General features: G+C 42.5%; 1 protein-coding gene across 1 annotated transcript in view; it reads right to left on the reverse strand.

Annotated features, from left to right (window-relative positions):
- Positions 1 to 23,590, reverse strand: part of frem2a (FRAS1 related extracellular matrix 2a) — a 73,163-nt gene that overhangs the window by 38,972 nt on the left and 10,601 nt on the right. Inside the window, exon 3 of the mRNA XM_085174452.1 lies at positions 836 to 982. Within this exon, the coding sequence (XP_085030578.1) occupies positions 836 to 982 (147 nt within the window). The remainder of the gene's footprint in view (positions 1 to 835; positions 983 to 23,590) is intronic.

Raw genomic sequence — 23,590 nt, forward strand, 5'->3', positions numbered from 1 at the left:
ACGTGTTTTAATATATATTTCATGTCCTTTCTTAACCGTCTGGGACAAATACAGCCAATGAAAAATTATGGGTTGCATTACACCGGTTTCCTGTATGCACCATTAAAGAAAAAAGAAAAGAAAAGAAAAGAGTTACATCTCTGTACATAGCAAAGCACTGACCTTGCAACCATCTCAGTTTCCTAAATCTAATAAAACTTTTTTTTTTTTGCAAACTAAATTGGCTTGAAGCCAGAAAATATTACTCTGACTTTGAGGACAAATCTGGTCAAAATGTGCGTTAAAAGGAAATTCTGCAATAGATTTTTAGCTTCAATAGCATTTTCATTTTGCGTGAATGTGTGAGCTTTTGTTTAATTTTTTTGTTGCAGAAACAGAAATGTGTAGCTATGAAAAGCCTGGCATTTCAAAAGACACTGTAAAGTACTGAAACTTTAATTGAATTCTACGGAAAAAAGACGGTAAGAGAATATCAATTTGACATCAAAACTAACAGGCCATGCTGGAAGTACTGTAAAGTTGTACTCTTTGCTTTTAACTAAATGGTTGCCAGCATGCAAGCATGTGCAATGCAAAGCCAGAGCACCATCAAATTTATTACAGATCGTCTCTATGGGGGAGGTATTCAACAGTTGTTTAGAACTTGCTTGCATGCTAAAGTCTCAACCTCTGCATTTGACTTTGATTAGTTGGCTATGAATATTTGTACAAAGAAATTGAAGTAATCCACCGGACATTATTGTTCAATGCCATCCCTTGAAGACAAAATGCTAGAGGATAGAACACATGTCCTCTGATCAGAAAGGGAGACTGACAGAGAGATAAACAGACTCACCAACGAAAGACGTCTCCCCCAGGTATCCTCTTCGTCTGAGCACCACGTCCAGAAATTTCTCCTCCTCATCCACCACATAGTACTCTTTCTCCAAAGAAATCCAGGCCCAATCCAGACGAAACTGTTGTCCTTTCAACTTGTTCCCACCTGAAAAACCCCCAAAACAACATAAAAACACTCCTGACTGTAAACACGTTTAATATTTTATTAATAGTTTCTCACTTATTAGAAGTTTAGCCATTGATTGAATTCTGTCCCTTCTTAAACAACTCATATTCAGTTTTTCTAAATATGGGAGTACTACAGTATTGTGTATGTGCTGAGGTGGATCTGGACCTGTTTATTTCTCTGACATAAAGACTACATGATGCATTCATTTTCATTTTGAAAAAAACTAGAAACTAGAAAACTATGAGTGGAAATTCTGCCACCCGTGGGGGTAATTACCGTAAAACTGAACGAAGACTAAGGGTTTTAATTATTTTTCAACGCACAGTCCAAATGTTCACAACACATCTGCTGCAGATTTATGAAAAAGAATCTGCACAATTTTATACCAGGCAATCTTCTTTTTTTTAATGTGCCCTATAATTATATTTCAGCTTTCCTTTGGTGAACTGCTTGTTTCTCTATCTTCTCTATCATCTTGATGATTCCGGCACACCAGCTAACCAGTGTTATGAAAGAAAAGTTTGTTGAACAAATGGATGTATTAGTGCTAGGTTAATAGAGCACTCAATAGCTGCCACTTCAACAAGTAGGCAAGGAGGATAATGCTTTGTGGAGCTGATTTGCCCATCTACTGCTTGCAAAAGTGGATTGGAAAAGGTAGAGGAGGGTCAATTTTCTTTTTTTTACTTTTGTGTAGAAATGAACAATGCCTAACTCTGCATGCCATTCCTGGAAATTATGCCTGAATGGGTGTTATAGTGGTAGAAGATAATGTAGAAGTGAAGAACTGTTTATGGAACCGTTATTTGTAGACCGTCAGAAAGGAAATCTCATTTAGCTCCTCTGACGACAATTTTCACAGCTGTTTGTTCTTCCAAGTCATTTATGCAGCTTACATTCAGAAGCAGAATTGCTGTTGAAAGCACACAAATCATAGCAATTTACCTCCATCATCACAGAGGCATCCCAGTGCCTCTGGGGGAAAAAAAGAAAAGTCAGTTGACTCTTTAAAACTGTAAAGTATATTTACTTAAGAGTATAATCAAGACTGGAAAAGATATCGAAAATATGTACTTCTACTGTGAATTCAGGTTCTGCTCATGATCAGCAGAGGTGAAAAGTTAAGTACTTTCCAGCATGGCACAGACACATACGCACAACATGCTGAGGTGAGGAGACAGCTAATCAGAGTTCATGCATCCTCAAAAAAGCCTGTAGGCCAAGTTCAAGCTTCATTTAGCAGGTACAAATCCAAAATTGCACACATGCGCATCTCTTCGATTCTAACTCCACTGCAGCCTGCAACCTTGACTTTCATCCCGGCTCTCTGTTAGTAAATGCAGCATAAGCCTTCTGAAGTCATAGTTGTGTGTGTGTATGTGTCTGTATGTGTGCGCATGTTTGTGCATGTGTGACCTCTCACACTGGGAGAATATCTGTGGACAGACAATAGCGATCTGAGTCAGTGGGCTTCAGTCTGTCTCATTCCTCCAGCCTTTTGGAGGGATAAAAGACCTCTCACATATGCTGACCGTACGAAAAAAAAGCAGCTTTGAAATCATCCTCAATAGAGCTAAATTAGCTTTGCAGCATCTTTCAAAGGCTTTCCAAACAAAAACTAAGCAGAAGCTTTTTTTTTCTTCACCAATTAGGGCTTCTAGTTCCAGAGCAATAAATTTTGAGGATCAAGTTGCTCTGAGAAATTTGAAGATAAAACTTTGATACTTACAGTTCTGATGCTGCATTGTGATGTAGGATCTATTTCATGGCACAATCACTGACTGCTGTGATGTCTTACTACTGTGTGTTTCCTCCTTTCCACTCTATTTTCTAAGATTTGTTATCCAGTTTACCCGCACACTGCTGCACATGATGTGAACTACTGTATCTCATTTGGGTCCTTGTAGCTTGACTCAACTTGGATAACTTGGATAATGTTGCATAATTAAAGCGCCACCTATACTTCTATATATTATTACTGAATCAAGTTACTACACATAATCTGAAAGGGTTGTTTGAAGCGTCGAGCTGTGGAACGTACTGCCAACTCTGCCTCTACAGGGTCTTAAAAGGGTTATTCACTGTATTGGTTTTATGCCCTGAAAAAACTGTTTGGTTCTGTCATGGTCCCCGCACCTCGCCAGCTGACAGCAGTCAGGCGCTATGTTTTGTGTTGTTTGTTCTCCTCTCTTGCCTCTGCTCTCTTTCTCTCTCGTCCTCTCCCACTCTCTTTCTCCTGCCGGGGCGGAGCTCAGTATGGGCTCCCGCCCCTGGCCCACGCACCTGGGGATGATCAGCACACCTGCTGCTGATTACGAATCAGAGTACTACTTAAGATGGCGAGTCTGCTCTACTCGTCGCTGGATCGTTGAGCCATCAGCGTCAGTCACCCTGCAAACCTGTTATTTTGAACTCGTGAGTACTTGTGAACCTGGAAGCTGACTGTCTCCCTTTATGTGTGTAGATCTCCCCTGGACCCTGAGCAACTGCGACTGAGTGTGTGCAAGACGAGTGGTGGTGAAGAGAGGAGCGGTCGTCTGTGTATGGAAAGCCCCCACCCTGGACTCCTTCCCCTGTCACTCCCGGACCCCGAACCCCGACCCTTTTCCCGCACACCTTTGTATATATATTGCACCTGTGGGAATCACTGTAAATAAATTCACTTTTGTTTGAAGGAACTAGTGGTCTGCGCCTGAGTCCGCTTCACAAGCCGTGACAGAACGATCCAGCCACAACATGGACTCAGCAGACCAGAATACCGTCGGACAGGCACTGGCTGCCCAAGAAGCAGCGCTGACCCGCCACGAACAAATGTTACACCAGCTGCGAGGTGAGATCGCCGCACTAACCCAAGCTGTTTCCCGTTTGACTACACCAGGGGGCGTACAGCCGGGGAATCCCCAGCCAGCTCACCCTGCCCCGCAGGAAACACTCGCGGCGGCCACAGCAAGCCCCTCATCGGCAGTCACTCCCTCCTCTGACGGTCCTCTGCCTTCGCCTGAACCCCTTACGGGTGAGTCGGAGAAGTGCGCTGGTTTTCTGGCCCAGTGCGCATTGATTTTCCGCGAACAGCGGCGCTTCCATAACAATGACGGGGCGAAGATTGCTTTCTTTGTACAGATGCTAAGGGATCGTGCTTTGAAATGGGCCCAGGTGGTACTAAACTCCGACCCTGGGATCTCTTTTGAGGTGTTTGTGGCTAAATTTAAGACTGTTTAACAGAGGCTCTGGAGCCGAGGCTGCGGCGCTCCGCCTCCTTAACTTCAAGCAAGGTAAGCGGAGTATGGCAGACTATTCAATCGACTTTTGGATTTTGGCAGAAGAAACCGGCTGGGGACCGGAGGCGCTCAGGAGCACACTGTTAAACAACCTTCGAGAGGATCTGAAGGATGAATTGATTATGCGGGACCTTCCCACTGCTTTTGATGAACTGATGTCTTTGTGCATTAAGGTGGATGAGCGGCTACGGGCTCGTCGTCAAGCACGGAACTCCAGTTCCCAGGAGGCCGCGGGGCAACGAGGGGCGGAGGCCTCGGCCGATTACCGGTCCTCCCGGACACCAGAGGGTGCCGACGGAGAGGTACAGCCCATGCAAATTGGCAGCTCCCATCTTACTGCTGCGGAACGCCAGCGGCGCATCACGGCCGGTGAGTGCCTGTATTGTGGTAACAAGGGACACATGATCGCCTCCTGCCCATCGCGAGCAAAAGGCCGCGCCCGCCAGTGATGGTAGGAGTACTGGTGGGCGGTTTGAATCAGGATAAATCTCCTCCACGTTTAGCCCTGCCGGCTAAGCTGCTGGTCCACTCAGAGTGTCATTCTCTTTCTGTGCTCATTGATTCAGGAGCAGAACAAAATTTCATTGACTCTGAACTAGCAAAACAACTCTGTGTAACGGTGGAGTCACTGCCTCACGCCCTACGTGTCACGGCGTTGTCAGGGCAGCGCCTCCCCGACATCACGCACATCACTGAACCGCTCACCCTCACACTGTCTGGCAATCATTCGGAGGAGATTAGCTTTTTTGTTTTTCACGCCACCCAGACGCCGTTAGTTCTCGGGCATCCCTGGCTCCAGCAACACAACGCCACTATTAATTGGCGGTAAGGAAGCATCACTGGCTGGGGGGAGGAGTGCCATATGACCTGCCTTAAGGCTGCCTTACCTCCGAACACATCAGTCACCGGCCCAGAGCCACCACGGTCTTCCGACTTGGCGAATGTGCCGTCTGTTTACCATGATCTCGCGGAGGTGTTTCGGAGGGACCGAGCCCAGTCGCTGCCACCCCATCGGCCCTACGACTGCGCCATAGACCTGCTGCCGGGAGCTCCCTTACCGACCAGCCGCCTTTATAGCCTCTCGCTGCCGGAACGGGAGGCTATGGAGAAATATATAACTGAATCCCTCGCTGCCGGTGTCGTGCCAAACTAGGTATCCCCGACAGAATTTGTTTCCCCTGCGTCGGGAGCACACGCTGGACTGTCCAAATCACGGACAAATAGTATCCCACATTGTTGATTTTAGTTTACAAACACTTCTTATAATGACTAACTACTCCTGACATTTTTGAGATGTTAGCTCTTTATACAACGAAGTTATAGTGGGATACAAATAATATCAGGCTGATCCTGCCACAATATGTTCCCCCTGTGTAAATCACGGACAAACAGTATCCCACATTGCTGATTTTTTTTGTTCACAAACACTTCTTATTATGACGCATTACTCCTGAAACTTTGGAGGATTTAGCTCTTTATATAGTAAAGTTACAGGAGAATAAAAATAGTTATCAGCCAAAATGTTAATGGTTTATTAAAATAATCCCACCTGACACCCGTGAGCAATAAATAATTTTCTGTTGTAACCCTCAAACTGAATGGTAATGTAACGATACAAATTTTTCACAAAATGAAAACATCAGTACTTGCGTGCTCCCAGCACAGGGGAAACAAATTCTGTCGGGGATACCTACTTTGGCACAACACCGGCATCATCCGTGCCTCTTCCTCACCCGTCGCAGCGGGTTTTTTCTTTGTGGAAAAGAAGGATAAGACCCTCCGACCCTGTATTGACTATCGGGGACTCAATAACATTACGGTCAGGAATAAATATCCACTGCCTCTGCTCACCTCTGCTTTCGAACTTCTCCAGGGCACCACCCTATTCAGCAAGCTGGACTTAAGAAACGCTTACCACCTGGTTCGGATTCGAGATGGCGATGAATGGAAGACAGCGTTCAATACCCACCTTGGACATTTCGAGTATCTGGTCATGCCATTCGGCCTCACTAACGCACCTGCAGTATTCCAGGCTCTGGTCAACGATGTTCTAAGGGACTTTATTAACAGATTTGTGTTTGTCTACCTAGACGACATTCTGATCTTCTCCTCCTCCCAGGCTGAACATGAGACCCAGGTCCGGCTGGTACTGCAACGCCTTCTGGAGAACCGGCTGTTCGTCAAAAGCGAGAAATGTGAGTTTCATGTGCCCACTGTTGCCTTCCTAGGGTACATAATCGAGCGTGGAAATCTCCGACCCGACCCTGTGAAAGTCAAGGCTGTTGTGAACTGGCCCGAGCCAAACAACCGTCGCCAGTTGCAACGCTTTCTTGGCTTCGCTAACTTCTACAGGAGATTCATACGGGACTTCAGCAGGATTGCCTTACCGTTAACCTCTCCCAAGCTTGCTTTTCAGTGGAGTGACGCCGCCCAATCAGCCTTTCAGGAGCTCAAGAAACGGTTTGCCTCAGCGCCCATCCTGGTCCAGCCTGACACCACTCTTCAGTTCGTGGTAGAGGTCGACGCATCCGACTCAGGAGTGGGGGCCGTCCTTTCCCAACAGAAGGAGGGTAAGCTGCACCCCTGTGCTTTTTTTTTTTTTTTCCCGTCGTCTCACCCCTGCAGAACGTAACTACGATGTGGGCGACCGGGAGCTGCTGGCAATTAAGCTCGCCCTGGAAGAATGGCGACATTGGCTGGAGGGTACCACTCAACCCTTCGTGGTCTGGACCGATCACAAAAACCTGGCCTACCTTCAAACGGCGAAACGTCTCAACGCTCGACAGGCCAGATGGGCCCTGTTTTTCACCCGTTTCCACTTCTCAATCACCTACAGACCCGGTTCCCGGAACGTCAAACCGGACGCTCTCTCCCGTCAGTTCTCCGCGGCTGAAGAAACGGCGGATCTGGATTCCATCCTGCCGGCAACCTGTACTATCGGGGAGATCGAGGCAGCCATCCGGGCGGCTCAGGAAGCCGAACCGGACCCGGGAGGGGGACCCGCCCACAGACTTTATGTTCCACGCTCTGTCAGATCCCAGGTCCTGCAATGGGCTCACACAGCCCGATTCTCATGCCATCCAGGGATACATCGCACCATCAAGTTTCTCCAGCGGTACTACTGGTGGCCCTCACTCGCCCAAGATACTCGGGAATACATCACCGCTTGTACGGTCTGTGCCCGAAACAAACCATCAAACCAACCCCCGGCGGGTCAGCTCCATCCATTATCCACTCCTTCCAGGCCATGGTCTCACATAGCACTGGACTTCATCACTGGGCTACCTCCTTCAGCAGGTAACACCGTCATACTCACCATAATCGATCGTTTCTCTAAAGCGGCTCATTTCATTGCTCTGCCTAAGCTTCCCACAGCTCTAGAGACCGCACGCCTACTCGCCACGCACGTCTTCCGCCTGCATGGGATCCCGGAAGACATCGTGTCCGACAGAGGGCCTCAATTCACTTCTCGGGTCTGGAAGGAGTTCTGCAACTCTCTGGGAGCAAAGGTCAGTCTATCCTCAGGCTATCACCCTCAGAGCAACGGCCAGTCCGAGCGGGCCAACCAGGAACTGGAGACCGCCCTGCGCTGCGTTGCCTCCACCAATCAAACCATCTGGAGTGAGGAGTTGCCGTGGATTGAGTACGCCCGTAACAGCTTGACCGCCTCTGCCACCGGCCGGTCTCCATTCGAAGCTTCCTTGGGATATCAGCCTCCTCTTTTTCCTGCTGTGGAAGGTGAGCACTCTGTACCCTCAGGCGGCCCTGCTACGCACAAAGGAGAACAACAAACGCATCGCAGACCGGCACCGAACCCCAGCACCCGAATATTCTGTCGGCCAGAAGGTGTGGCTCTCTACCCGCTTTGTTCCTGTCAGGACCGAATCCAAAAAACTTACACCTAACTTCATCGGCCCTTTTGAAATCTCTGCCTTGGTCAACCCTGTCTCTGTGAAGTTAAAACTCCCTCGCAATATGAAAATCCATAATGTTTTCCATGTTTCACAAATCGAACCCGTCCGGTCCAGTCCTCTGTGCCCTCCTTCCAGGCCCCCTCCTCCCGCCCGGCTCGTGGACGGGTTGCCAGCTTACTCCATCACTCGCATTATGGACTCACGGCGCCGGGGGCGTGGCTGTCAGTACCTGGTCGACTGGGAGGGCTATGGCGTGGAGGAACGCTCCTGGGTCCCGCGAGCGGCCGTTCTGGACAAGCCCATGCTCCGGGAGTTCCACCGCCTGCATCCGGACAAGCCTGGTGGGTCGCCGGGAGGCTCCCGTTGAGGGGGGGGTACTGTCATGGTCCCCGCACCTCGCCAGCTGACAGCAGTCAGGCGCTATGTTTTGTGTTGTTTGTTCTCCTCTCTTGCCTCTGCTCTCTTTCTCTCTCGTCCTCTCCCACTCTCTTTCTCCTGCCGGGGCGGAGCTCAGTATGGGCTCCCGCCCCTGGCCCACGCACCTGGGGATGATCAGCACACCTGCTGCTGATTACGAATCAGAGTACTACTTAAGATGGCGAGTCTGCTCTACTCGTCGCTGGATCGTTGAGCCATCAGCGTCAGTCACCCTGCAAACCTGTTATTTTGAACTCGTGAGTACTTGTGAACCTGGAAGCTGACTGTCTCCCTTTATGTGTGTAGATCTCCCCTGGACCCTGAGCAACTGCGACTGAGTGTGTGTGCAAGACGAGTGGTGGTGAAGAGAGGAGCGGTCGTCTGTGTATGGAAAGCCCCCACCCTGGACTCCTTCCCCTGTCACTCCTGGACCCCGAACCCCGACCCTTTTCCCGCACACCTTTGTGTATATATATATTGCACCTGTGGGAATCACTGTAAATAAATTCACTTTTGTTTGAAGGAACTAGTGGTCTGCGCCTGAGTCCGCTTCACAAGCCGTGACAGGTTCAGTCTCAATGCTTTCATTAACCCCACTGTCATGTGGAACAAACAGCCCTCTTTAGAAAAAGAAACACAAAAAAACCAAACTCCAGTATACCCACTGCATGCTACTCGAAAAGCACTAAAAAGGAAAAATGCTAAGGAGTTACAACTTACAACAGAGTTAAAACAGGGCAACCTGAGTAAATTACTGTGTAATTGCAACTGTAAGTTGCTATAGTTGCGAAGAAAAAAATGCATAAATACATAAATTAGGTACATAAATTGTTAAACAGAAAAACAAATCTAGACTAACATTCCCAGGACTGACTGGAGACAGATAAAAAAAATAAATAAATAAATAAACTGGCTGTTGGACAGAGTTGAGAAATGAAATAATAAATATTGGAATACATTTGGCTAATGCAGGTAATATGTCAAAACATTAAAAGTGCCTTTTAAAAAATAGTCTTTTCAAAGCATGCATAAATCTCATAGTAACCAAAATCTCAGTTTTTTCCCCTTCAATGTTCTCCTTTTAATGATATTTAGATCTTTACCACCAGAGGAAACCCTATTTGAAGCTAAGGCATCAAAACAACTGTACCTTCACACAGGCCTGAGTATCTGCTTTGTTCTTGAATATGCTTCAGGGACCAGCCTAAATTCTCACACTTTGGGCTTAGGGAGATTTTTATGTCACAAAACTTGAGGCTATGCAAAGTCAAGAGATGTTAGCGTTAAAGTCAAAGTGGAGTTTAAAGCAGTTTTTGATTTTGTAAAGCTGAATCTCATTAACTCCTGAATCTGACTGAGCCAAAGCTCTCAGATTCAGCTAGTGAGCTATCTGAAGTGAGAGTTAAGCGAAAGGAATATATCAGCAATACTGCAATAAAAGTGGATTAGGTTTGAGAAAATGCTGCTAAGGCAAAGGGTTTGTTTTTTTAAATTTCCAGCCATAATATTGATAATAGTCATTAATCACCACTGTAACAACTGTATTGACATTTGCACTGCTGATACAATTGCAGGAGTTTTCCTTCTATTTTACACAGTGTGTTGCTATGCTGGGTGGTATGATGGAAAATGCATTTACAGTATTTTAAAATTTTCTATAATTTTTACAGTTTATTGTGTTTTCTTTTTGCAACCCTCCATCTTTTTTTTTTTTACAGCAATGACACATCTTTCAGCTATAAACAGACATAAACAGACTACCTTGTTAGCTGGCGGCACTCAATGTGTTATTCAATGGTGTAAAGGTGTAAATTTAGCAAATACCAGTGATACAAATTATTAATTGTTTTAAAATCTCAAGTGAGTCATGGTATTTGCTGCATCATCCTACTGACTGGGGTCCGTGCAGACCCCAGAAGTATATTTTTGTAATATCTCATAGATATATAAATATATCGAGAGATTTTTTTATCATTCCATTTTTGTATGACTTTGTGAATCATTTTGTTCCTAACGATGCCACATCATTCCTTTTTATTTTTCTTTGATTTGTGCTTTTTAAAAATCCAAATGTTCTATGAAGTTTTAATAAAGGGAATGATTTGCTCAGTTAGTGCTTACAGTGAGTCTTAAATTAAAGTGTCACGCAGTAGGGACACTCTGACACTCATTTAAGGAAGAAAAACTCAGATGCTATCACTTCATTCATCACCTGGTTATCATAATATTGGAGACATCGACAGATCTACCTGCGCGAGATAGAGGTCCTGATCATGCAACACATAGCTACACTTAAAGCCCTATTTTGAGAAGCAATGACCCTCCAATGTACCTTTGTTCGCGATTTGCAGACAGGAAGGTAGCACTGTTGGTTCCTACTCTAAGATGTTATCATGGCCTTAGCAAAGCATTAGGCAAATTGTGTGCTATAACTGCCTTTAGTGTGTGTTTAGCGTTAGTTTCCAATGTTTGTACAACAGTAGTGAGAGTCTGGCAGTAAAGAGCCAGACTGGTTGCTGGGTGTGGGTCTCCGCCAGGACTGCTGCTTCTGACCAATTCTGTTCTCATCTCTGGTTTTCACAGATGATGTGGTTCTGTTGGCTTCATCAAACCATGATCTCCAGCTTGTTCTGGGGCTATTTGCAGCTAAGTGTGAAGAGGCTGGGATGAGAATCAGCACCTCCAAGTTTGAGGCCATGGCTCTCAGCTGGAAAGGAGTGGAGTGTACACACTGGATTCAGAATGAGTCGCTGCCCCGAGTGGAGAAGTTTAAGCATATAGATGTTCGTTCACAAGTGAAGGGAGAGGGCAGCATCAGATTGACAGAGCCATGGTAGTGGTATGGAAGCTGTACTGATCTGCTGTAGTGAAGAAAACACTGAGCATGAAGGTAAATCTGTTGATTTACCGGCGGATCTGCGTTCGTACCCTCACCTTTGGTCAGGAGCTATCTATAGTGACTGAAAGAATAAGATCACAGGTGCAAGCGCCAGAAACAAGTTTCCTCAGAAGAGTGTGCTCAGCCTTAGAGATCGAGTAAGGAACTCAGTCATTTGGGAGGAATTCAGACTAAAATTGCTACTTCTCCACATGAAAACGAGCCAGCTGAGGTAGTTTGGGCATCTGGCCAGGATGCCTCCTGGGCACCTCCTAGGTGAAGTGTTTTGGGCATGTAATTGAGGCTCCGGGGAAGACCCAGAACATGCTGCAGAGATTACTGTTGCTTCTAATCTGTGGCAATATGTTAGAAATATGCAAAATTAAAACAGCTCTGGTTTATTGTCTTACTATAATACTATTTGCCTGCAAACTCTTCTTACATGATCAGGAGTTTAACCACCAACATTTGCACACAGCTACAACTGCAGGTTCTAATCTACCTAGCAACCACATAATAATTTATTACATTATATTATATTATAACAATTTGCCCATTTGAAGCATTTATGATATTAAAATGCCCAAAAGCAGATTATCATTTTATTTCAGTCAACTCATTTAAGTGCAGAAAACTTGAACTAGGCATGATATGTCATGATGTCATCATGTTGCCTAGCAACCACCACCAACAGGTTAAAGTCACAAACAATAAGTATAAAATGCAGATGCACTAGTACACTGGTACCACTTTAACAATAATAATGGATTGCTTTTATATAGCGCTTTTCGGGGCCCTCAAAGCGCTTTACAATTCCACTATTCATTCACTCTCACATTCACACACTGGTGGAGGCGAGCTGCAGTTGTATCCACAGCTGCCCTGGGGCAGACTGTCAGAAGCGAGGCTGCCATATTGCACCATCGGCCCCTCTGGCCATCACCAGTAGGCGGTAAGTGAAGTGTCTTGCCCAAAAACACAATGACAGAGACTGTCCGAGACTGGCTTGAACCGGCAACCTTCGGTTACAAAACGAACTGCCAATTCTTTGAGCCACGATCGCCCAACACACAGCCGTATAGATTATGCATGTTCAGTCACATGGTTTAGGGTGTGTGTGCATGTGTGTGATTATTTGTGCTTTTAATGAAAGTGGCTACTGTAACAACCACCAAATAAATGTCTATGTTTTGGGTTTTTTTATTTTTAGAATTCAACACCAAAGTTTGTTTTTTAGCATCTTTCCTAAAAATCAGGGCTGCCTTCAGTTGTGTATATGTGTGTGTGCGTGTGTGTGTGTGTGTGCATGTGTGTGTGCTTGAGACTTCACACTCAAAATCAAAGGAAATTTTTCACAGCAAGATTGTGCCATATGCGACACACTACTTCTCTTCTGCTGCTGGCGGTGTGGCCTTTCTCTCACTGTTATGTCTCCATCTGCCTTCTGTACTCCTTTGTATTTCAACCCCCAATTCCCTCTGCAACTGGCAAACAGAGCTATATGCAACCAACAAACTGAATGATTTCTCACCATGGAAAACTTTTGAGAAACAGTGGTCTACGAAGCAAAAACTAAATCTAAAATTCTATTCGTTCAGTTGCCATAATGTTCCTCTTTTACAAACCACATTGCATGTTTAAGTGCTGGGACAAAAATAGACTACCAATAACATTTCAGTAGTAACAGAAGCCCACGCATCATCCACCTGAAAGGAGTGCCACACTACATAAATTTTGATGGTTGACAAAATAGAGATATCTCACACCCCCCAGGATGTTTCAGTAGCTTTTAGTTTATCCTGACAGATATGTGGCAGTCATTCTACTGAGAGGCTTGGCATGCGTGCAACTAGTGGCAAAGAGGATCAGAAAGACTGATGGGTTTTGCACTCAGCTGTTTCTTTCTTCTAAGAGTAGTGTGTGTGTGTGAGAGAGTGTATGCGTGTGTGTGCATGTGTGTGTGGGGCTAGGCTTATAGCAGACAGAAAGCAAGTTATTTTGCAAGTCTTTTAGCAGCACTATAATGCAGTGTGTCTGTGCATAAACTGTACATGTGTATTCTGCTACATTTACACTTCACTCAAGGCAATCAGCATGAGAGCGGATATCTCCAGAGGTGTAGGGAGTTATCAGTAATCTGACCAGGAATTCACAGCCCTGGGCAACTTCAAGCATTTAAAATGCTGCTCGACTCAAAGGCAAATATAAGCCAACATGTGTGAAGTATTTTTGTTGTTAATTTGCAAGGGTCAAGTACATTTTGACAATCTTTGTATGTGTGTAGGTAATTAATTCTCCTAGTCATCGTGTTTGATCACAGGAGTTCAAACTAAACCAAACGTAAAGCTGAATCTTATGCTGCTGTTTGTGCATCAGAGAGCACTATGTGTGCCTGTGGGCTACAAAGGAAATGAGTGCACATACATTACTCCCCACCTACCCACTCGTAAGAGATAAAAGTTGAGTGTGACAGAATAATGCATTGTTTCCTGCCTACCTTCAATAGCCATTAGGCATGAGAGTACCGCAGAAACACCTTAAGCGACCTTGCACATGAAACCACTTGAAATTGACATTTGGGGCAAAGAATACTCAAACCTTTGAAGTTCTTGCAATACAGTTAATAAATGTGAGGTTTTTCACTGATGTCTACAAAGACAGCCTTATACAACCTGCGGCATAGCTTCAAGGGTAAAGACTTGGGGACAAAGACAAGGTGGAGTGTAATATTTAATTAGGTTAACTTAAGCTTCCTTCCATTCTCTCCCTCCTGGCTTCCCAGAAGTCACTTCTTCTCAACTATTCGGAGTTTCTTCCCTTACATACACTTTGAGCAAACAAGAATGGAGAAAGTTTCTGGAGGAGGATAAAGATAGGAAATGTTCTATGTAGAAGTCTTTTATCAAGTGGTGTACATAAAGATGTCTCACCAGCACGTGTTCTAAGTTACTACTGGCATAGCTTACGACTGTCACTACAGAAATCAAGGATTACTCATTTTACAGCTTCGGGTGCTAGCATTTCTTCCTCCTCCTCCTTTGGACCACATCAGTGCTAATAATCCTGACATGGTGCTTTACTGGCAGTGCATAGACGAGATTTTAGGACCTCTGTTTAAATGTTGGAACTATCTACTGCCACTTGGGAGCAGTGTCAAAAATACGTGGCATAATCACCAATCTAGTTTTTAAGAAAACAAATGATAAATTCATCTGTTTGTCAACAACAATAACTATGACAAAAAAATCTTGTATCGTGCACAGGAGGCTGGACCAGAAGTATGTTTTTCAGGTGTGTTTACATTTGTCTGTATTTAAAGTCATGTGAAAAATTAAGTGGAGCCTCTTTCATTTATGTATGAAGGCATAAAACCAAATCATTCAGTCCTTAACAGGTCTATAAATTAAATAAATATGACCTCAGATGAATAACAACATATTACATCATATTATTTATTTAACAAAAGCTATGGCAAAATAAAAATGCCCAAATGGGTGAAAAAAAGCACACATTAAATCTTTCCACAGAAATTAAAAGAATAACTAGCAGCCAGGTGGTTTTAATCACAGCATAGTTTTTAGCAGTTCTCAGGTTTAGTTCAGGAGTGTGTTAACAAACTGACAAGGAGAAAAGACATTCACAACGATCTTAGAGAAGCAACTGGTACTGCCCATCTAATCTAGGAAAGGTTATAAGATTATTCACAAACATTGAGGACAGTTCCAGCACATTCACCCCAAGGTTAGACTGTACGATTGCTCAGAGAAACTGCAAAAAACAAAACAAACCCAAGAGTTACATTTAAGACTCTACAGGCTTCAGTTAGCATAACAGTACAATTAGAAAAAGACAAGAGTTTTGACTAGTTTTGAACGTTTGCCAGGTCTCTAAAAACAACGAGGCAGCACAGATTAAGTTTGCAATGTTGCATCAGAGCAAACCAAAATACTTCTGGAACAATGTCCTTTGGACAGATAAGGCTAGTGTAAAGATGTCTGGCCATACTGCCCAGTGCAATGTCCAGTGATAACTAAACACAGTATATGAACACAAACATCTAATCCTCACTGTCAAGCACAGCCGTAGAGGACTGATAATCTGGGCTTGTTTTGTTTGCAATCATTGAGTCGACCATGACCTCCCCTGTGTACCAAAGTATTCTAGAGACAAATGTGAGACCATCTGTTTGACAGTTAAAGGTTGACAAGACTGTGTCGTGGCACAGAAAAATGACCCCGAACACAGCAGCAACTCGACAACAAAATGGCTGAAAAAGAAAAGGATAAAGATGTTGCAGTGACCCAGTCAAAGTCCAGACCTCAACATGATTGAAATGCAGTGGCAGGAGAGCCGTGCATACATAAATGCCTGCAAACCTCAGCAAACTGAAGCAATGCTGTAAAGAAGAATGGGTCAAAATTACTCTGCAATGATGTGAGACACTGGTAAAGTCATTAAATCATCACTTCTTGCTTTTCAAGCTTTTGAATCATGGGTTATATTTACTTTTTCCAGACGCTGCTTCTGCTTTTTGGCTCATTTTTTGTTAAATAAATAATGACACTATATAACATTTTATGAATTGTTTACAACCTAGAAAGGAACAAATGATTTTTCATTCTGTCCTGATACATAGAACTTTAGATTTGAAAAAATGGTGTAGTTTCTTTTTCACTTGATTGTATGTGTAAGTGATTTCAGTGTATGTATACATTCTGGGCTTTTTTTAAAAAAAATTTTTTATGAATGATGACATTTAAAGCATTTATTCTCCTGCAGGATCTTTTAGTGCTCATCACAAAAAAGGAACTCTAGCATGCATATCAATCCAGCTTCAGCATACATCTCCCCATTCCTCCAATGTAATATTTAACAGAAGGATGAGTTTAATGTATCGCAGGACAGTTACTGGCACTCCTGAGAGCAAACTGTGATTCAGCAGAGATGATAAACTAGCTACTGAAAGCTCTGGTTTCTTTTTCTCTTTTTTTCTTCTGCTCTCATTTCCTTCCATCATCTCCTCAGCCTCCTTCAAACAAAATTTTATTCTGTCAGTAAATCCCCATTTGTACTTCAGCCAATACAATGATTATGAATAATGTTTACTTTTACATGTAAGGAAGTAAAATTGTATTTGTATAGCACCTTTCAAGATAAACATCACAAGATGCCTCACATTAAAAAGCTGGATATATTTAATTTTTTTTTTAATCTGAGTGATTTAATAAATAACAAGTAAGAGATCAGAAAAGCTCTCATTTTCACATGAAGATGAGACGCTTATTTATTTTAACAACAAATTAAAGCTTCATTAAGATGCATTAAAAGATAGAAAACAGTTTGGTGAGCTGGAATGGTAATTTTCTTCTAACTGTACTTTGTACAGTGTGAATCACACCATTATATGACAGAAGAAGGACAGGGTGAAAATTGGAGAAACTGCAAAGAAACAAAAGAGTGAAATGTGTTTAAAAAAGGCAACTAAGTCACTTAAAATGAATAAGATCCAGTGCTGATAACTGGAAGAAAAATAATGTATTCATATAAATGGAAATGTTTACATGGCAAGAAAAAAAAAAGTTTACTCCAGAGATTCGAGGATGTTTAGCCGCGTTTTAGTGTTTGCATTACATGTCGAGCATCAGCTGTCAGCATGGACAAACACAGAATCAAAGATGATGAATATGCTGAAAACCCCCTACACATCTCTCAAAATCGAATGCTCTCGTTTCAAGGTTCTAATGAGATGCAGATAATCACAAGCAACGCTGCGCAATGTGCCGTAATCCTACAACAGAAAGAGCCGTCAGCACGTTGACATCCACACAGCAGGCGGGGACAGACGGCGGCAAAAAACAGCGAGGGTTACACAGTAAAACCGAATCCTGATGCCTAGGACAGCCTCGACACTCATCACGATAAACCGCAACACATTTTTAAAATTTCACTCGACGAGACAGGGAGGTAAGCCCGTACCTCGAGAGGAAAGAAGGACAATGATGGGGAGACAGTCAAAAATAACACTACAGAACAAAATATATAATGAACACAGATGCCGAGCTGTGTAAAAGAATTGAAAATGAATGAAACGCATTGAGCACAGATCTAATAGTGACAGTGTGAGAAGAGGAGATGAAGAGGATAAAGATAGGAGAGCCGGGCCCTGGGAGAAGAGTGACAGTAAATTCTTGAATGCAGACAGATGAAGAGAATCCTCTACTAAAGCCAGGGGATGCTTTAGTGTGTGTGTTAGTGTGTGCATGTCTGTGGAGCGTGCTGATATATCACCTTGCCATTCTGCCCTAATCAGTACACATTGCTTTAACAACAACAGAAAAAAAGGCAAACAACAGAGAAAAGGTCAAAGGATTAAGCTGGTCCATTTGTGACCATGGTGACAGCCGGTTCAACCCTCTAATTGTTTTCCAGGTGCCTTCAAGTCAATCTGAACTTTCAAAGCTCACAGAAGAGCGGGAAAATACAGTACAACAAATATTACATGAGTTTATTTTGCAGACAAATTTAAATGATGAAATTCCGCTTTCTAAACTTACATTTATGTTCCTTGTGCTCATAGATGACTACAGATTTCTGAGCCATGCCTTACGCATTATGAGTCATTATCCCACCGGTAAAAGTTATTAAAGATGTTATTTAAAAATGGACTCTGTTCTTTTTCAATATCAATTTCTTTCATCCATTGGAAAGAAAATCTGTATGTACATAAATAATTTGCAATGCTTATCATTCAGTAGCGAAGAGGACAAACCAAGGAGGTCATTTCATCTTAAAAGTTGGCACTCCTTTTATGAAAAAAAGGCCTTTTGAAGAGATTAAAAGAAAAAAAACAACCTCAAAGTGGGCCCACAGAGCCACAACCAATCATACATCACGCACAAACAAAAACTGATGATAAAGAAATGTGACCTTGCAGTATATATGGTGATAATTAGTCTTCTAACGCTAGGAAAGGAAAAGTTGCACACAAAGTATTTTGCCATGAATAAGACGAATGCTTGAGGACTCAGAACTACATTTAATGCGGACTGTGCGCCGTGAAATGTGACTAAAATTGGACTATCAAAGCAGCAGGGAGCGCTTTAAGTGGATATATTGTAGCAACTTTAGATAAACCAGTCGTGTCTCTAAGCTCCTCATGTGCAGGTGGGGGGGTAGAGGGGTGAAAGGGGCCTATCGTAACATTCAGTCTCATTTACATTAGGGTGGAGAAACAAGTAGAGAAAAGCCAGGATCACGGGCAGTTTTTCTTCCTTAGTACCATTTGTTTTGAGGTTTTTTTAACCTGAGATTTCAGACATCCACTGGTGCTGCTGCTACCCGCTGCAGCTGAATCAACTTTTATTTCTAGTGTTAAGAGATTTAAAAATTTAACAGTACAACGTTTTAGCAACTGTGAATACTCTGAAGACCACAAAGACCTCAAATAACAACTATGCCAGCATAGTTTCAGTGTTATACCTTTAATTAAAACCATCAACTGCACTATTGCTTATGAAAAAATAATATTACATGCTGATATTCATTTTGTATGTTTGTTTCGGTGCACCCAAAACTCAATTTTATTCACCTACATTGCGTCATACAAGGGGACCACATCTTACAGACGTATCTTTAATCACACATGCTACTAGAGTGAAATCTAAGAAACGTAGTGCTTTCAGTTAGCTTTTAAAAGTAAAACAAATAGGAAACTAATAACATCCACATCAACAACTGCTATGATCATCACAGGATCTTTTTAAGCAAAGTCCCCCAAAATGTTTGATCTCTAGCTTCTGTAATATGTATTTCTGCCTTTGTTTTTTAAATAATATTTTATACCTCTATGATGAATTATTTAATTGATAATTGAAGCTGTTGTTACCTTCTGTACCGTATTTCAGATTTGCATGACTTGTAATCTCTGTTGTTTTCTGCTGCTCCATTATTAACTTGCTGCAAAGAGAAGCCTGGGAAACAAGTTGTGTTCCAGTCCATTGCAGTTAAGTGCAGCCGTCCTACCTCGTCTTAATCTGTGATAGAAGGTTCTTCCTGCCACTCTTCTCCTCTAGATGAGCCTGTAATGGGGCCACACAATTACCAGTGCTTGCCTTGGAGCTCTGCCCCGACGCCCAAGGCTCTCATTACCCGCAATGTTGCCTGAACTCTTAAATATCAAACACCTCTTTGTGCTAGAGGCCTGGACGCCCCGTTGCCTACGGCTACCCCTCTGTTCTCTGCTCTGCGTGATTGTCTGCATGAGCGTGTACATGTACCAGTACACGACTGGAAGAGTGTCTTAACATACCTTTATAACATAAGGAAAGATTTGCTTACACATGCATTTACATAATAAGAACATAATGCTAAAATCTTTTAAACTTGTTACCTTTAGGCTTTTAAATATATTTGTCCTTACTTCTTAAATTCTATATATGGAACCAGTTTGCAATAACACCAACACTCCAGGGGAGGAAGGAAGACCAAGTGGCTCCACAAACTTATGGACCAATGATGATATGCAGTCATGTACTTCAAGTAGTGTTTCTTTTAAAAGCCTAAAGCCTTTTTAGTTAAACAAGAATGTAGCCAAGAGCAGAGACAAAGAAAAAAAAGCTCTAAGAAAAGGAGCATGGACAATCAATTAGTCAATGTTTTTGCTTTCATGTGCAAAAAGGAACTGTTATGCTTTTACGCATTAGCACTTTCTTTAAAGTGCATTAGAACCAGAGTATGAAAAAGACTGAAAAATGGGACCTGAATGGAATTCTCAAAACCAATAGCTCATGTAGTTAGTCCAAAAATGGACAATGCAAGAATTCGTTCTTGAGTTGTTTTGCAGATTGTATGAACAAGACTGTTATAATTTACTCAACCAAAGAATATATGTTTGGCCAAATGTGATATATTTAAAAAAGACATTATATAGTACTGTGCAAATGACTTAAGTCATCCCTTATTTCTTTATACTTTGCTTCCAGTGCTTCCTGTAATTTTAGTCTCCTTTCTGAAGGTTTTTCTTTGGATATATGCTGCTTTCATTTTTAGTCCACTCCAGGAGTGTTTTTCTTTTTGTTAACACCCATCTGTGAATCAATCAAGCACAAAAAAGGTACATAAGACAAGGGCTGAACCAATGTTGTGTCTACACATAACAGACAACTTTGCAAATAAACAATCTGAAAATGTGTCTTTAAGCACTTTGTTACTAGCAGCCTGTCACAAAAACACATAATTTGTTCCCATTTCCTTTTCTTGCAAAGATAACACCATTTGACAGGCATAAAATTGTATTTTTGCACCAACAAGGTGATTCCCAAAGAGCCATTAGGTGCAAACGGCATATCTCAGCATGGTGTAGGGTCTGTCCGTATAAGATTGAGGAAACTAAAAGCTGGACAAAAGAAGTGGCAGATCAAAAATAAAAATAAAAATCATCTATTGCAGATGAACAGTATGTGAAAGCCATGTCCTTAACAGGAAATAAAATGTGGCAAAACAGGATCTGAGAGATGCATCAGATCCTTTGATTGATTGATCTACTGTTCAGTGAAGGCTCTTCAGAAATGGTCTTAGTGAAAGGTTGGTTGTGAAGAAGTCATTCTTAAATGTTCATCAGTGTGTTTAGAAGAGGACAGAAGAGAGGTACAGCAGTGAGTGTCTGCATACGACACAGTGGAATCTCTGTCATGATCGAGGGTTGCATTTTAACCAGGGGTGTTTAGTCAAAATTGATATGTAGTATGAAAAAGTGTTTGCCAACTTCCTGATTTCCCATTTGTATACATGTTAGTCACACTTCAATGTTTTGGATCATCAAACAAAATTAAAATTTAGAAAAACATAACACAAGTAAACACAAAACGTCAATTAACTGTGGTGTATCACATTTTTGAAAAGCTGAATTCAATTTCTCTAGCCACACCTATGTCTGATTACTGCCACACCTGTTCTTAACCAACAAATCCCTTAAATGGGACCTGCCTGGCAAAGAGGAGAAGACCGAAAGACCCTTAAAAGCTAGACATCATGCCGCGATCCAAGGAAAAGGCTATAAAACCATTTCTAAAGCTGTGGGACTCCAGCGAACCACAGTGAGAGTCAGCTCAACCTTCAGGTTGAGGTCATGACTTGGGTTCTGCAGCAGGACAATGATCCAAAACAAATCCACCTCTGAATGGCCTAAGAAAAACAAAATTACTCTATAGCACAGCGATGGCTCATCTAAGAGGTCACAAAAGACCCATCCGCTTTGGTCACTTGCCTCAGTTAAGCTCAGTGTTCATGACTCCACCATAAGAAAAAGAGTGGGCAAAAACGGCCTGCATGGCAGAGTTCCAATGGTGACCAAAAGGAACATAAAGGCTCGCCTCAGTTTTGCTAGAAAAATCTTGATGATCCCCAAAACCTTTGGGAAAATACTCTGTGGACTGACGAGACAAAAGTTGGACTTTCTGGAAGCTGTGTGTCACATTACATCTGACGTATAATTAACACTGCATTTCAGAAAAAGAACATCATACCTACAGTAAAATATGGTGGTGGTAGTGTGATGGTCTGGGGCTGTTTTGCTGCCTCAGGACCTGGAAGACTTGTTGTGGTAAATGCAACCATGAATTCTTCTGTCTATCAAAATATCCTGAAGGAGAATTTCTGGCCATCTGTTCGTGACCTCAAGGTGAAGCGCACTTGGATTCTGCATCAAGACAATAATCCAAAACACACCAGCAAGAATTGCCAAAGAAAGATGAAGACTTTGGAGTGGCCTAGTCAGGAGGATTGACCTGAATCCAATTGAGATGCTGTGGCAGGGCTTTAAAAAGGCAAGTCAGGCTCGTAAATGCTCCAGTGCGGCTGAAATACAACAATTCTGCAAAGATAACTGAGTCAAAATTCCTCCACAGGGCTTTAAAAGTCTCATTGTCAGTGATCACAAACACTTGATTTCAGTTAAGTTCTTATGTTAAGTTTTTATGTTCTTATGTTTCAGGTACATGGGCCAACCTGTTATTAGGTTTAAGGGGTGGTTATTTATTCACACAGGGCTATTTAGGTTTGGATTTGTTTCCCCTTAATAATAAACACCTTCATTTAGAAACTGCATTTTGTGTTTACTTGTGTAATCTCTGTCTAATATTTAAATTTGTTTGATTTGAAACATTTAAGTGTGACAAACACACAAAAAATGGGAAATTAGGAAGGGGGCAAACACTTTTTCACACCACTGTATTTATGAGGACAGAAAAGTACTGTAAGATTTACTTCCACCATTTGAAATATGATTAGCAACAGCCTAAATTTTCAACATGTTTCCAAACATGCTGTCAATGCAGTAAAACTAATGTACTGGCCTCCTCAGAGCTTGGCCCACCCAAAGAAGAGCTCTGAATGTCCTTCACGAAGCCTGCCTAGCTATTCCTGAAGACTAAAAGAAAGTAAAGAAAGCTAATCTAAGAGAGTTCAGGCTGTATTGAAGAATAAAGTTTGTCATATTAAATATTGACTTTAAAGTTCATTAGAGATGTGCTCTAGTTTTGTATTATGTACATGTTTTCACATGCTCAAATTGCTGCACCTGGTTTCCAATTTTTCTAGTAAAATATGAAGAAATGAAGGAGGTTTAAGATTTTTGCACAGTACTGTATTAACTCAGTCCTCAATGATTCATACTCTTGTACATAATCTTGTAATTCACAGAGAAGCTGTGTTGGTAATCTTTAAAGACGCTATACGAGTGAGTAGTCTTTAATGTATTGTGTTGTATTGTCGTGCCTGATCATAGAGGAGGAAAATGAACAGATGGACTGAGCGGTGATGTCAGCTGCACCTTGTTTCAAATATGTTAATATAAAACAGATACACCTGTGTGTGTGTGTGTGTGTGTGTGTGTGTGTGTGTGTGTGTGTGTGTGTGTGTGTGTGTGTTTACTGTACTTTAAAAGCAGGGCGTTGTGTTGATTTATTCTGGATGGATGAGTTCTGCTCCAGGAAAACATTTAAACTTTTTATAAGCTCCGTGTAAAACTAGAGTGTTTTAAAAAAATCTGTAGATTTGCAATAAAATGAAATGAAACGGCCACTGCAACAGAAAATACATT

The sequence above is a fragment of the Neolamprologus multifasciatus genome, chromosome 10 (assembly GCF_963576455.1).
Source record: "Neolamprologus multifasciatus chromosome 10, fNeoMul1.2, whole genome shotgun sequence".
NCBI lineage: Eukaryota > Metazoa > Chordata > Actinopteri > Cichliformes > Cichlidae > Neolamprologus > Neolamprologus multifasciatus.